A 16,966-nucleotide genomic window follows, 5' to 3' on the forward strand; every position below is an offset into this window, starting at 1 on the left:
TCACTCACATTTACCATTGCAACAAAAAGAATACCTAGGAATAAACTTACCTAGGGAGACAAAAGACCTATATGCACAAAAGTATAAGACACTGATGAAAGAAATTAAAGATGATACCAACAGATGGAGAGATATACCATGTTCTTGGATTGGAAGAATCAATATTGTGAAAATGACTATACTACCCAAAGCAATCTACAGATTCAGTGCAATCCCTATGAAATTACCAATGGCATTTTTTACAGAACTAGAACAAAAAAATCTTAAAATTTGTATTGTGACACAAAAGACCCTGAATAGCCAAAGCAGTCTTGAGGGAAAAAAACGGAGCTGGAGGAATCAGACTCTCTGACTTCAGACTATACTACAAAGCTACAGTAATCAAAACAATATGGTACTGGCACAAAAACGGAAATACAGGTCAATGGAACAAGATAGCCCAGAGATAAACCTATGCACCTATGGTCAGCTAATCTATGACAAAGGAGGCAAGGATATACAATGGAGAAAAGACAGTCTCTTCAGGAAATGGTGCTGGGAACACTGGACAGCTACATGTAAAAGAATGAAATCAGAATACTCCCTAACACCATACACAAAAATAGACTCAAAATGGATTAGAGACCTAAACTTAAGACCAGACACTATAAAACTCTTAGAGGAAAACATAAGAAGAACACTCTTTGACATAAATCCCAGCAAGATCTTTTTTGATCCACCTCCTAGAGTAATGGAAATAAAAACAAAAATAAACAAATGGGACTTAATGAAACTTAGAAGGTTTTGCAAAGCAAAGGAAACTACAAAAAAGACAAAAAGACAACCCTCAGAATGGGAGAAAATATTTGCAAACGAATCAATGGACAAAGGATTAATCTCCAAAATGTATAAACAGTTCAAGGAGCTCAATATTAAAAAAACAAACAACCCAATCCAAAAATGGGCAGAGGACCTAAACAGACATTTCTCCAAAGAAGACATACAGATGGCCAAGTGGCACATGAAAAGCTGCTCAACATCACTAATTATTAGAGAAATGCAAATCAAAACTACAGTGAGGTATCACACACCAGTTAGAATGGGCATCATCAGCAAATCTACACACAATAAATGCTGGAGAGGGTGTGGAGAAATGGGAATCCTCTTGCACTGTTGGTGGGAATGTAAATTGATACAGCCACTATGGAGAACAGCATGGAGGTTCCTTAAAAAACTAAAGTAGAATTACTATATGATCCAGCAATTCCACTACTGGGCATATACCCAGAGAAAACCATAATTCAAAAAGACACGTGCACCTCAATGTTCACTGCAGCACTGTTTACGATAGCCAAGACATGGAAGCAACCTAAATGCCCATCAACAGAGAAATGGATATAGAAGATGTGGTACATATACACAATGGAATATTACTCAGCCATAAAAAGGAACGAAATTGGGTCATTTGTAGAGACGTGGATGGATCTAGAGACTGTCATACAGAGTGAAGTAAGTCAGAAAGAGAAAAACATCATGTATTAACGCATATATGTGGAACCTAGAAAAATGGTACAGATGAACCGGTTTGCAGGGCAGAAATAGAGACACAGATGTAGAGAACAAACATATGGACACCAAGGGGGGAAAGTGGCGGGGCGGTGGTAGTGGTGGTGTGATGAATTGGGCGATTGGGATTGACATGTATATACTGATGTGTATAAAACTGATGACTAATAAGAACTTGCTGTATAAAAAAATAAAACAAAAAAATAGAAACATTGTACATATTGTCAGGGATATGTGATCTAATGGATTAAAGGATACCAAATTTTATTGCTTTGAATTTGCAAAAAAAAAAAGAAATTAAAAATAAATAAAAAATAAAAATTGCCTCACTAACATAAACTCAGGTGTTTTGAAAGTGGCTTGTTATGAATAACAAAGGACACTCCTTTCACCTTTATCACTCTGTAGGTATTTCAGCAACTGGGGATAAAACCAAATATTATAATAAAAGATGCTTCTTTCACCTGTTTTAGGATCCAGGGAGAAAAAACAATTATAAGAAGAGATGTTCCTATTACTCTTATCACTTAGGAAGTGATAAAGAGTTTTAGAAGCTCTGTGCCAAGAACTAGGACAAAGACCAAATATGTATTTCTTATTATATCAAAATATCACAGTCATCAAGCTTGTTGATTTTAAAAATAAAAGAGTCAGTTATTTTACCAGCAAAAATTGGTTTAACTGGGAATAGCAGAGAGTTGCAATTCAGGACAAATAAGCCACAGCAAAAACCATAGGGAAGTCCAACAAACAAAGCAGAGGAACGTTATTTTATAGAGAAAATGGAGGAAGTTGGAAAAGGTTGTTTTGAATGAAAGCACACTGAAGAAAAGTGAGGGTTCAGGGTGATGACACTTTCTCATTGGCTGAGTTGCTGGGGTAGTCGAATTCTTGTAGGATACTCAATGTACACCTCTTCCTGTTGGGGCCTGTAACTGGTGATTTTTTCCTGTTGATGATTCTTCTGTTGGGATCTGTAGTTGACTTTGAGTGGTACTGCATGAGAGCTTCCACTTCTAGCCTCTTGATGCCATTTTTAGTGAGGTTTCCCTTTATTAATTTTCACAGGTTTACAATATACAGCTTTCTGTGTGCATGTTACACTTAGATTTTTTTAAATATAAATTTATTTATTTTTGCCTGTGTTGGGTCTTTTTTCTGCGCGCGGACTTTCTTTAGTTGCGGCGAGTGGGGGCTACCCTTTGTTGCGGTGTGCAGGCTTCTCATTGTGGTGGCTTCTCTTGCTGTGGAGCACAGGCTCTAGGCACGTGGGCTTCAGTAGTTGTGGCACGTGACCTCAGTAGTTGTGGCGAGCGGGCTCTGGAGTGCAGGCTCAGTAGTTGTGGTGCACAGGCTTAGTTGCTCTGCAGCATGTGGGATCTTCCCAGACCAGGGCTCGAACCCATGTCCCCTGCATTGGCAGGCGGATTGTTAACCACTGTGCCACCAGGGAAGCCCCCGACACTTTGATGTTTTTAAAACCCTTATTAATTTAAAAAAATTCAGGGGTACTTCCCTGGCAGTCCAGTGGTTAAGACTCCACACTTCCACTGCAGGGGGCACAGGTTTGATCCCTGGTCGGGAAGCTAAGATCCCACATGCCATGTGGCGTGGCCAAAAAAAAAAATCAGTAGATTTGAAGTAGCTAAACCATTTTTGTTTTTCACCAGTTCATTAATGGAAGTTTCCGTAAGAACCCCACTGTCTATGAACATGCCTATCACACAGACACAGTGGGGGTCAATAGCCAATCTAGCTAGTAGGGTCTGCTAAGATTCTTTGAGATTAATGTTTGAACAAGAAATGTCAAACAGATATAGGGGTGTAGTCTTAATTTGGTTTACCCCAGAGTAGGACCTGAGATGAGAATTGCATGTAGTTTGTGAGATGATTCTGTCACCTAACTCAGGTTCAGCCACTTATCACTCAAGAATCCAATACTGAGAGACAAGTGTTGGGTAAAAGGAAAGATAGCTTTACTGAGGAAGCTTGCAATCCTGGGGAAGAGGTGGACTCATGTCCCAAAGAACAAACTCCTGACTCCCCAGGTTTTACTCAGAAATTATATTGGAAAAGAAGGGGATACATCCTGAGGAGAGGGTTGTGGGTTACGTGATCAGCTCATGGACATTCTTCCGATTGGTTGGTGGTGAGGTACTCAGGAGTCAACAGCATCAACCTTCTGGTTCTGACTAGTCTGGAGTCTATGTGCTTGTAGGCGGGATATAATTAACTTCTTCTAACTGGCAAGCGTTTCAGTATCTGCAAAATAGCTCAAAGAATATGGCTTAGAATATTATCTATAGTCCTTGAGGAGGAACTAAAGGTCCTTGACTTTGTTTAGTGGCTAAACTATTATTATCTTGTCTTATTTGACTGTTTTCCTTTGTCTCCGCATTTTCTCACTTCTCTGATTAAATTTATTCATTGGAACTCAGGGAAGGCCTAGGAGGCTAAAGTTTTTCTACAGATAATAGGCAGGCAGAGGAGATGTGTGTGTGTAGGGGTTCTGTCCCAGAAAGGCCCCATAGCGTCCTGCTCAGTTACAATTTCAGGAAGCACCCACAGTACAGAAGTAGGAAAGTGAGACAGAGAAGGGAAGATAGCCAACACAGAGTACAGGTTCCCTCTGTGGGTAGTTGAGGCTCAATCCCTCTAAAGTCCTTTTGATGATGGCCCCCATTTTAAAATACAGAAATGGGGGATGAGAGATATTAAGTAATCTGCACAAGCTCACAGAGTTAAGAAGTGGTAGAACAAGAATTTGTACCAATCTGATCAGAGACCAATGACAGTTTAGCCTGAAGGACACCAAGCCAGGTTTTAGAAACTGGAATCTAGAAATGAGGGAAAAGGAAACCAATGCAAGCAGGTTGCAAGCAAATGGAGTGATCGCCTGGAACTGGCACTGTGTCTGAATTTTGCTTTTATATGATGACTGGGTCAGGTGAAAGGTTGAGTCTGGTGATGGAGCTAATAAAATGTATGGAATTCTCTTTCAAGAATATGAGCTCAGACATTCTCAATGAATCCTTTTGTAGTCTTTATAAATTCATAAGTTAAAGAACCCCTTCCTCTGATGTACTGGTGTAGGTAAGTATCTGGACTGAATGCATTTTCCTGAAGTTTGCACTGTGAGCAATCTAAAAAAGTGGGAAAAACCAGGTTGGCAGCCCCCCTGACAAAGTATCATTTTAACAAGCCCTATTTCCATCCACATGTGCTACTCTTACAAGAACTCTTAGGGCAAGGTGGCCATTAGTAAACTTACTATTAGTAACTTCATCTCTGGCAAAAACTCCTGGATCTTTTCCCTGGGTCAGAAATAGCATTACTCTCTTAGCATCTGTACTTTGAGTTCAGCACTCAAAGGTAGTACTCAAAGTATTCAATTGTTAGTACTTGATTCAGCTCTAGGATGAACAACAAAAACCTGCTGCTGCTTTAGAAGCTTGTTTCTCAGATGCTTGTTTTAGCAGACCAAAGTACTATTTAGTTCTTGGCACTGCTGTTTAGGTCTTGAGTTCCTCGTTCTTTCAAAGATCTGTACCCTGCAACAGAAAGCAGGCAGAAATCTAGGTTGCAGCTTTGCTATGAAAAAGGTTTGTGGAAGAAAATATTTTTAAAATATACAACTGATAAAGTACCATTATTCAAAATATACAAAGAGCTCCTAAAACTCAACAATAAGAAAACAACCTGATTTTTAAAAGGGCAAAACACTTGAACAGAGATTTCACAGAAGAAGATACACAGATGGCAAGTAAGCATATGAAAGATATTCGACATCATTTGTCATTAGGGAATTACAAATTAAAATAATTAGATACCACTACACACTTATTAGAGTGGCCAAAATCTAAAACAATGACAACACCAAATGCTGGCAAGAATGCAGAGTAAAAAGAACTCTAACTCCATTGCTGGTAGAAATACAAAATAGTACAGCCACTTTGGAAGACACTTACAAACTAAACATACTCTTACCATGCAATCCAGCAATCGAGATCCTTGGTATTTACTCAATAAATTGAAAACTTATGTCCACACAAAAACCTACACATGTGTATTTATAGCAGCTTTATTCATAGTTGCCAAAACTTAGAAGCATTCAAGATTCCTTCAGTAGGTGAATGGATAAAGAAACTGTGGTACATTCAGGCAATGGAATATTATTCAGTGCTAAAAAGAAATGAGCTAACAGGACTCCCCTGGCAGTGCAGTGGTTAAGAATCCGCCTGCCAATACAGGGGACATGGGTTCGAGCCCAGGTCTGGGAAGATCCCACATGCCGCGGAGCAACAAAGCGTGCGAGCCGCAACTACTGAAGCCCGTGCACCTAGAGCCTGTGCTCTGCAACAAGAAAAGCCACCGCAATGAGAAGCCCGCGCACCACAACGAAGAGTAGCCCCCGCCTGCCACAACTAGAGAAAGCCCACATGCAGCAACGAAGATCCAACACAGCCAAAAATAAATAAATATTTTTAAAAAAATTTTTTAAAAAAAGGAAAAGAAATGAGCTATCAAGCCATGAAAAGACTTGGAGGAAAATTAAATGCATATCACTAAGTAAAAGAAGCCAATCTGAAAAGGCTACATACTGTGTGATTCTGACCATATGACATTCTGGGAAAAGCAAAACTAGGGAGATAGTGAAAAGATCAGTGGCTGCCAGAGATTTGTGGGGAGGGAGAGATGAATAGGCAGAGCACACAGTGCAACTATTCTGTATGATATTACAATGGTGGATACAGATTACTATGCATTTGTGAAAACCTATAGACTGGACAACACCTAGAGTGAACCCTAACGTAAACTAGAGACTTTGGATAATAAGGATGTGAAAATGTAGGTTCATCACTTGTAACAGATGTACCGCTGTGGTACATGGATGTCTACTGTGGGGGAGGGTGAGTCTGTGTGAGGGGAGGGATATATAAAAACTCTCTGTACTTTCTGCTCTTTTGCCTGGGAACCTAAAACTGCTCTAAAAAATAAAGTTCATTAGTTAAAAAAAAAAAGTTTGGAAAGCAAAATGACAGGGGACAAGGAAGGTCCAGAAGGTGAACCTGGCAGAAGAGAAGAGGAAATTCAAAGATTGGGCAGACAACAGGCCAAATAGCAGAGAGGCAATCAAGGATGGAATGATCAGCAGGTTCTGTTTAGGTCTGTACAGACAAGAGGTCGTCAGTGCAAGTAGGGAGAAGGGAACAAGTATTGGATCTGGATGGGCAGGCAGTGTCCTAAAGGAAGCAGCACTGGTGGGTGGAATTGGCAGGCTCTGATCCCAGAGCCAAACCATTTGCTCTTTACCCTGTTCTAAACATTATTCCAGAGGCTGGGGGCTGGTCCCCCAATGGCTCATGCTGAGTGCGCTGAGGACAGAGATGCCAGGTTACGTGAGAGTTTCCACCATTGTTTCCTTCCTTCTCTGTTTTATTTCCTTGTCAAGGTACTGGCCACAGGTCTACCCATAAGAAAACTAATGTTAGCTCCAGAGAAATGAAGGGCTTCTGAAGAAACCCCAGCAAAGAAGAACTTGATGTATAAAGTCTCGTGCACGGAATTCCCTGGCTGTCCAGTGGTTACGACTCTCTGCTTCCACTGCAGGGGGCCCAGGTTTGATCCCTGGTGGGGGAACTAAGATCCCACATGCCGCACAGTGTGGCAAAAAAAAAAAAAGTCTCCTTCACTTTGCTGAACTCCTTAAGGACAGAGCCCCAACTATAAAAGGCTTAATCAATAAGGCAAAGTTGTTATTCCTCATAAGCACATTAGCAATGAAAGAGTTCTAGGGGAGGTTAATTCAGTGACAGCTTCTTTCTTCCTTTTTTTAAACTTTACCCTTTTTCCAATCTCTTTCTATTCCCCACCCTCCACCCCCCGGTCCCTGGCAACCACTTTTCTACTCTCTGTTTCTATGAATTTAACTTTATATTTAGAGTCCGCATGTAAGTGGTACCACGCAGTATTTGTCCTTCTCTGTCTGACTTATTTCACCTAGCATAATGCCCTCTAGGTCCATCCATGTTGTTGCAAACATCAGAATTTTCTTCTTTCTTGGACACTTAGCTTGTTTCCATATCTTGGCTATTGTGAATAATGCTGCAGTGAACATGGGAGTGCAGGTCTCTCGTCGATACCCGGTATTCATTTCCTTCAGATATACATATATACCCAGAAGTGGGATTGCTGGATCAGAGTAGTAGTTCTATTTTTAATTTTTGAGGAACTTCCATACTATTTTCCATTGGGACAGGTTCTTTTCCTCTCTCTGCTCTGCTGCCCTGGCTTACTCCCTGAGGCTGGTTCCCCTCACGGCCGTAATAGGCTGGATGCTGCAGTCCCTGGCATCATATGAAGGAAAATCCAACAATATTGAGGGATGAAGAGAACATTTTCTCCCATGTGTTTCTTTTTATCATCAGAAAAACTCTTCTCCCAGTCACAAGAAGGCACAGTTCCCCTTATGTGAGGAGTTAGAATAGCCAAATTCACAGAGACAGAAAGTGGAATGGTGGTTTCAGGGGCTGAGGAGAGGGGAGAATGTGAAGTTGGTATTTAATAGGTACAGACTTTCAGCTGGGGAAGATGAAAAAGTTCTGGAGATGGAAATGGTGGTAATGTTTGGACAACAGTGTGTATGTTCTTAATGTCACAGAACTGTACACTTAAAATGGTCAAAAATGGTAACATTTTTAAATTGAGATATAATTGCCATATAACATTGTATTAGTTTCAGGTATACAAAGTAATGATTCTATATACGTATGCAGTACATGATGATCACCATTGTAAGTGTAGTTAATGTCCATCACCACACACAGTTACAATTTTTTTTCCTGTGATGAAAACTTTTAAAATCAAGTCTCTTAGCAACTTTCAAATATACAATACAGTGTTATTAAATATAGTCACCATGCTGTACATTACATACCCAGGACTTATTTATTATAACTAGAAGTCTGTACTTTTTGACTACCTTCACCCATTTCACCCACCCCCCCCAACCAAAAATGGTAAATTTTATGTTATGTATATTTTATCACAAGTTTAAAAAAAAGTTTTCTCAGAAGCCCCACAGTAAATCTCCTCTCACATTTCATAGGGCAGAATTCTGCCACCTGCCCATTCCTAAACCAATGATAATGGCAACAATAATAAAATTACTGTGATTGGTTTGGTCTAATCAAGATTCACCACCCTGTGACTAAGGGGGTGGGTAGACCCAGAGTCCCCTGAAGTACACAGCTGCCCAATGCTCGAACAATATTTGGATTTAGATTCTGTTAATGAGGAAAAAATAGCAGGGGTGGGGAGGTATTGGGGAGGATGGCCACTGGGTAGGATACAAAGACTCTAGCAAGGTTTTCCCACTGAGGCAAGGAAGGACTTGATTCCTTTAGGACACCCAGACTTTTCTGAAAATTCATGTGAGACTTACTGACTCCAACCCCCAGGAGGCCTTGGGGACTCATACTGTCTCTCAGGTCTGTCCCTTTCCCTTTTCACTCCAAGGACAGACATTGTAATCTCATCACTTCACATCTGACTGTGATACCAGTCTCCTGAGGGACATCTCTGCCTCTGGTTTCATTCCCATTTGGATCCATCTTAAACACCAGTGCTAGAATAACTTACAGAACCAACACCTCACATACGTCCAAACTGCTTACCAGGCTGGCTAGAACACTTTTGCAATCCTCGTTTTCAGTCTCCCTACTAGTATGCTTCTTAGGGCAAGGATTTTGCCTTACTCATTTTATTCCTAATACCTGGGATAGTGCTGATCATTCATTCATAGGTTTTGCCCATTCAATTTATATTTATGGTGTTCAGCAAATATTGAATAAGTAAATAAATTATTCAATGAATGAATAAATCCATGACCTGACTTTTACCAGCTTGTGTCGTTTTTCTTTTTCTCACATGAATCTTTTGTTGAGAGAACGTCAACAAAATACTCACTCATTGTTCCCTGACCACATCATGTACTTGCCAACCACCCCTGTGAATTTACCCACACAGTTTCTCCAGTTTGTAATGTTCTTCTCTCTCTTCTCTGATAATCAGAGACCTACATTTCCTTTAAGGCCAAAACCAAATCCCACCTTCAATGTGAGTGCTTCTCAGTTATCCAAGGCTTCAGTGACCTACTCTCTCATCATCTATGATTTTTACAGTCTGTATCTACTCAGCCCACATTTTATATATATTTTCTTTTAAGTATATATTATCTTTTAAGTATCTCCCCAGTTAGTATTTAAACCCCTTGAATTCAGGAATCCTGTTTTATGTCTGTTTTTATTTCCAATACCTAATCTAATACTACAATAAATATAAGTTTCTAAGGATGGTCGGATTTTTTTGCATTGATATAATACATCATAAAAAGTCTGGGGCTTCTTTAAACCTAATTGAGATTATAAGTGAAAAATTAAGCTCTTAAAATTAGAGAGTAATATTTCCATTAAATTTAATCCTAGTATATGTATACATTGTGTACCCGTATATCCATTTACCAGAATATACACAGAGCCACAATTACATCTGGCTGTTGTACTAGGTTGATGAACTATGGTCACTTTTCAACGGCAAATATTATAGTGTATCCCAGGACACCTGTGTTCATAGGATCAGCCCTTTGAAACTATATTTGGATATACAAGCTATTAAAAGCTTCTTGTACTGAGTGACCTTTCAGGCAGAATTTAGATCGAATACTCACACTGCTGCTGCCTGTTGCTGAGTGGAAGAGAGCAGAAAACCCTGGATTCAAACCTCTACTGGGTTTTTGTTTTGCTTGTTTTCTTTTTCATTTTGCCTTAAGAAGATGAACAATGAAACCACAACCCTGATATCCTTAAAGGAGGCAATGAAAAGGTTGCTAATGGCTACAGGGAGGGAGCAAGCATGGGTCTGCTTTTCTGGGAAGATGAGTAAGAGAAGAATGAAGAATAAAAATAAGCAAAGAACTACGGACATGCTAATTAGAATTCTTTCTCTGTTAACGTGTTCAGGTTCAAAAAATGTCAATTAATAATAAAGAAAAATCTACTTCCAGATGCTATAATTCCATTCAATTAATGCATGTGCTATATAACAGGTTTGCAAAAATAAGTAACATGTGGTTTCTGCCCTCAAGGAGCTCACAGCCTTAGGAATAACAGAAGTATTCAAAAATGCTTACAATTTAATGTGACTGACATTATAATGGTGATGTTCCTAAAGGGCTATGAGAACATGAAGACAGGAATAAATTTTGCCTTTGACACTAGGAAAGGGAACCCTTCATAGAGGGACATTTAGGCTGGATCTGAAAGTGTGAGTAGGAGTTTACAAGAAATAAAAATACGGTAAGGAATTCTAGGCTGAGGAAACAGTACGTGGAAGCATAGAAGCTTGGAATCGCATACGGTATTCTGTCAGCAGCTAGATGTCTCATATGACTGGTGACTAGGATGTGTGAGAGAACTGGTAGAAGATGGGGGCGAAGGGCAAAGAGCCTGTTTCCTGCTGAGGAAATCCAACTTGGCTCCAGCAATATCACTGGGCAAGTCGGCAGCATAAAACGTATATAACAGTCAAATTATAAAATCAGAATTGTGTTTTAGAAGAATATCTCTGGAGAATGGATTGGACGTGAAAAGGAGGAATCAAGTTAGACTACTGTAATCCTAGGTCCAAGTGAAAGATGGCGATTAACTGGCTTACTGGAGATAGAGAGTACGCGATAGATTAGAGACACGCTGATGGAGAGAAAGGGAAAAAATGGTGAGTTATTCTGAGATTTCTAGTTCGAGGAATTGGGTAGATGGTGATGCCATTAACTGAGCTGGAGAATTGTAGTAGAAACGCAGATTTGCAGACATGTTGTTTAGGATTTATGTGGAATGATCGGGAATGCCTTTTGGTGAAAAGATTCCAAAGAAATGCTCCAATTGTAAACCTTTATACTGAATGACAAGCTAGAGTTTACCTCTAGGGTTCAAGCTGGAGATGACCTAAAAGCAATATCTTCTTAAAGATCTAAAAGTTAATACAGAGACTTTGCCAGATATCATAGTTTTGACTTGCAGACAGAGATTACTGGCATATTAGGTCATGCAGGCCTATACTACAAAAATGCACATTTCGTACAGAGCCTTATCTATATGTAAATAGAATCCAAAGCAATGAGAAAATTCCATTGCCGAAATTTCTGAAGATGGGGTGCGAGAGGAGGGAGGAGGGACTTAGTAGATTCAGCTTAAGACAGTTGAATTTGACATCACCATCCAGGTGGAGATGTGCAAAACATAGTTGAATATACAGGTCTAGAGCTTAGGAGAGGGGTCGTACCTGAAGCTAAATTAGCCTTGGGAGAAAATAAAGACCAAGAAGAGAAAATGGTCAAGGATAGAACCCTAGGCAACCACAACAGTATTCGGGTGACTGGGGACATAGAAACTCGGGGAACTGGCTGTGTGCGTATCATTTCCTTCGTGAAAGACAATGTGGGTGGCTTCAGGCAAGTGAGTTGTGTGGTTCAATTCTTTGTGGTTCAGTTAGACATAATTTTGGTGCCACAGCGCCCTCTAACGATCAGGGCTGTTCAGAGCTACTCAGATCCCCCTTTTGCTGTTACACTGCTTAGCATTTCACTAACATCAAAAATGTCAATCATAGGAGACACGTTGTATTACTTCTGTGTAAGGCCTCTTATAGGTATTGGGGGACAGGCATAAAGATGTCCAAGAAATAGTCTCTGATCCTCTCCCTCCAAGAGCTTACAACTTAGATCATTAAAAAGTAACTCTTTGAGACTCAATTTCTTTATCCGTAAATAGTAAAAATGACTGCTTTACTTCTAATGGTTGTTGTGAGAATCAAATTAAAGCTTGTATAAAATATTTTTTAACGTATAAAGTATGGTACGAAGACAAGACATGGCATGTAATTGAGGTAATTAGACAATTCACATGTTTGGCAATATAAGGAATGCCAGAACTAGGATGATGACTATAGAGAACAGCAAATGGGAACAACTGTTCATAATCTTAAAATGTAAATAGCTACTCAAATTTGATAGTGGTTATAAACAATGTATTATAGCCTTATATTAAGACAGAACCTTAGTTTTGTGCCCTGACCTAAATTAACCCTTGATTCTTTTATCCTATAGAGTAGGCCACAAACTCCAAGCATTAGAAGCACAGTTTAAAGAACTGGACTTCACCAAGGATAATCTGACACAGAAATTTGAACATCATAGCAAGACTCTGGCAAACCAAGCTGCCCAAGATGAGCTGTGGACAGCAGTTCTGTCATTCAAGTGAGTATCCAATCAGAAATCAGTGGAATTTTGTGGTTTTGTGAGAGCTTGCTGTGGTCATTCTAAACTTGGGTTTCTTTTTTTTTAAAATAAATTTATTTATTTATTTTTGGCTGTGCTGGGTCTTCGTTGCTGCATATGGGCTTTCTCTAGTTGCAGCAAGCAGGGGCTTCTCTGGTTGTGGAGCATGGGCTCTAGGCAGGCAGGCTTGAGTAGTGGCAGCACATGGGCTCCGTAGCTGTGGCTCACAGGCTCTAGAGCGCAGGCTCAGTAGTTGTGGCGCACAGGCTTGGTTGCTCCGCAGCATGTAGGATCTTCCTGGACCAGGGCTCGAACTCGTGCCCCCTGCATTGGCAGGCAGACTCTTAACCACTGTGCCACCAGGGAAGTCCCTAAAATTGGGTTTCTTAATATGGTTCCAACAATGGATTGTGAAGAAGTTACATTTTCTTAAGCTCATTCATTCAAAAGAGATTAATTTGAGCACCTGTTTACTTGCCAGAACTGTGGTACACATCTCAGAGTCCCTTGCTTGCCAAAGTCTTACTAACATAGAGATGGATAATATAACTCCTCTGCCATGGAGAAACTTACAGTATGAGTGGCCTGAGATCTAAGCTATCCAGTTTAGAGCAAGCCCTATTTCTTTTTTTTTTTTAATTCTTTTAATAGTGTGTATCTGTTAATCCCAAACTCCTAATTTCTCTCTCTCCCCTTCCCCTCTGGTAACCGTAAAATTGTTTTCTATGTCTGTGAATCTGTTTTGTAAATAAGTTCATTTGTATAATTTTTTTAGATTCCACATATAAGTGATATCATGTGGCATTTGTCTTTGTCTGACTTAATTATGATAATCTCTAGGGCCATCCATGTTGCTGCAAGTGTCATTATTTTGTTCTTTTTTATGTCTGAGTAACATTTCTCTGTATATATGTATCACATCTTCTCTATCCATTCATTGGTCGATGGACGCTTAGGTCGCTTCGATGTCTTGGCTATTGTAAATAACTACTGTGAACACTGGCAGGCCCTATTTCTAAAGTAAGCATTTTCTAAACTGCAACAGCTGGTTCTTACCTGAAAACTGGGTTCAACTCTTGGTGGGCATTGAACCAAAAGACAACCAAGCCAAAGACCGGGACAAGAAAGGATGTATTACTTGCAGCAAGTAAGGAAAACACCAGGGATCTTCCCCAAAGCAGCATCTTCCCAAACAACAGAACTGGGGAAGTTTTAAGCTAAGGGTACATGCATAATCATGAAGGGGCTTGAATAGAGGAGAACTCAGCAGCGAATTGGGGCAAAGGTTGACAGAGTCCAAGCTTTAGTTGACTGAAGTCATAAGGGTCAGAAAAGGTCAACATCATTATTCCATCTTCCACTGGGTGGGGACCTCAGTTCCTGCAGAACTCAAAAGATATGTATCAGATTGTTACATATATCCCTTGAGGAGGAACTAGGACTCTTATCACTAAACTACTTTTTCTTGACAGCTTTTCCTTTGTCCCTGCATTCCCTCACTTACCATTAAGATCATGAATTACTGAGACCTGTTCAAGGTCAAGCACTGTGGCCAGGCTTAGATCACAAAATGGCTTAGGTCAAAAATGGCTTCTCTTGGGCTTCCCTGGTGGAGCAGTGGTTGAGAGTCCTCCTGCCGATGCAGGGGCATGGGTTCGTGCCCCAGTCCGGGAGGATCCCACATGCCGCGGAGCGGCTGGGCCTGTGAGCCATGGCCACTGGGCCTGCGCGTCCGGACTCTGTGCTCTGCAGTGGGAGAGGCCACAACAGTGAGAGGCCCACATATCACAAAACAAACAAACAAACAAAAAATGGCTTCTGTTATGTCAAGAGAGCCATGCCTGGTTCTCTTTCTCTGGGGACCTCCTACCGTATCTGCTTACAGTTCTCCTAGTAGGTTTATACTTCTTTGAATTATCCTAAGAAAATTCATTTTATGTTTGTATGTAAAGAGTTCTAATGCTTAAGAAGCTCTCCACATTTTTTGTAGGTTCACTCCAATGGAATTGAATATTTTATACAGCTACGTCATTGAAGTACTCATCCGCTTGCACACTCGTGTGCTTGAGAAGCTGCCAGATCTGGTGAGAGGTCTTCCCACCTTAGCCTCCATCCTTAGACGAAAAGTCAAGAACAAGCGCATTAGAGTTGTATGGGAGTCTGTTCTGGAGGAGCATGGGATGCAAGAAGAAGATATCACAGCACTGTGCACCTTCTTTGTAGCACATGGTAACAAGGCAGAACACTACATTGCTAAAGTAAGGCAAATGTATATAAAAGATGTCAATTTCATGATCACTAATATGGTAAAGAACCAGGCTCTGCAGAATGGTTTGCTAAAGGCTGTTCAGGTCATTGAGAAGGGAAAAGCAGTGAGGGCCCCTGAAGAGCAAAAGTCATCCCTAGAAGAGTTGATACCATCAGCCAAAAGCTAACCTGTTACCCTAGACCCAGAGATTACGCTTCTAGTAATTTATCTTGCAAATGGGAAAAAATACATACATGCAACTTATTACAGGGTTATTTTTATAGCAAAAGTGAGGAGAGTGTTAAATTATGATATACTGATACAGTGGATACTTTCTGTGTAGCAATACAAGAGAATGAAGAAGCTCTTCATGTAATCGTATAGTAATATGCAGTTATCACCAAGATGTGTTGTTTTAAAATATTCATTTCCAGGGCTTCCCTGGTGGCGCAGTGGTTGAGAGTCCACCTGCCGATGCAGGGGACACGGGTTCGTGCCCCAGTCCAGGAAGATCCCACATGCCGCGGAGCGGCTGGGCCCGTGAGCCACGGCCGCTGAGCCTGCGCGTCCTGAGCCTGTGCTCCGCAACGGGAGAGGCCACAACAGTGAGAGGCCTGCGTACCGCAAAAAAAAATAAAATAAAAAAAATAAAATAAAATATTCATTTCCAATATATATTGCTAAATGGAAAAAACGGGCAAAAACAAACATATAGGCTACTATATCTATAAACTTCATAAACTTCTTCTGGAGAAATACATTAAAAAGTGGTAACATTGGTTTTCTTAGGGAAGAAAACTGAGAAGCTAGGGATCAAATGTAGGAGGAAGTCATTTCAATGTTAATCTATTTGTACTTTTTGAATTTTGAACCATGTGAGTGTATGTACTAAAAGCAATAAATAAATAAAACATCTAATATATTTTGTATGTTGATGTGCATTTTCTCTCTAGTACAGTTCCATAGTTACTTGTACTAGAAAGGGAATTCTCACACACTGACCATATATTTATAATTTAAAAAAAATTTATTTATTTGGCTGTGCCAAGTCTCAGTTGTGGCATGTGGGACCTTCGTTGCCACGTGTGGGATCTTTAGTTGCGGCATGCGAACTCTTAGTTGCGGCATGTGGGATCTAGTTCCCTGACCAGGGATCAAACTCATGCCCCCTGCACTGGGAGCGTGGAGTCTTAGCCACTGGACCACCAGGCAAGTCCTATTTATAATTTTTTTTTTTTTTTTTTTTTTGCGATATGCGGGCCTCTCACTGCTGTGGCCTCTCCCGTTGCGGAGCACAGGCTCCAGACGCACAGGCTCAGCGGCCATGGCTCATGGGCCCAGCCGCTCCACAGCATGTGGGATCTTCCCAGACCGGGGCACGAACCCGTGTCCCCTGCATCGGCAGGTGAACTCTCAACCACTGCGCCACCAGGGGAGCCCTATAATATTTTTTGAATAAATGCCATGCACTAGGTAGTGTGAATAACAGAAACATTTTAAAATGTGGATCCTGCCCTACAGGTAAAAGTTAAACACTGACGCTTTATTTGGGAGGTACAAATTCAGGACAACCAGAATGAGTAACACTTTGGAAGGCTGTTATGTAGAGAAGGATGAGAAGTAATACAAGATGATGTGTTACCTTGCTGGCTCCTCCTTGACAATAGGTTGCTTGCTAGATCCATGCACTCAGTCTTGTCCTTCTCCAGACACATTGTTTAGAGACACCATGCCAAATAAAAAAAGAGAGAGAGAGAGAAACCATGTGTTGGAAGTGTTACTGAACCAAACTTGGTCTGTTTGCCCGCCATGCAGCAAAGCCAACCTACTGACATGGG

At 40.6% G+C, this 16,966-nt stretch overlaps 1 protein-coding gene across 1 annotated transcript; it reads left to right on the forward strand.

Moving 5' to 3' along the window:
• Positions 1–11,933: 11,933 nt before the first annotated feature.
• SMCO1 (single-pass membrane protein with coiled-coil domains 1) lies at positions 11,934–15,737 on the forward strand. Its single transcript, XM_033403706.2, has 3 exons — positions 11,934–12,059; positions 12,687–12,859; positions 14,871–15,737. Exons 1-3 carry the CDS (start codon positions 11,934–11,936, stop codon positions 15,313–15,315), a joined length of 744 nt encoding a protein of 247 aa, XP_033259597.1. The 3' UTR covers positions 15,316–15,737.
• Positions 15,738–16,966: the final 1,229 nt, after the last annotated feature.

This window comes from Orcinus orca, chromosome 5, assembly GCF_937001465.1.
Source record: "Orcinus orca chromosome 5, mOrcOrc1.1, whole genome shotgun sequence".
Lineage (NCBI taxonomy): Eukaryota > Metazoa > Chordata > Mammalia > Artiodactyla > Delphinidae > Orcinus > Orcinus orca.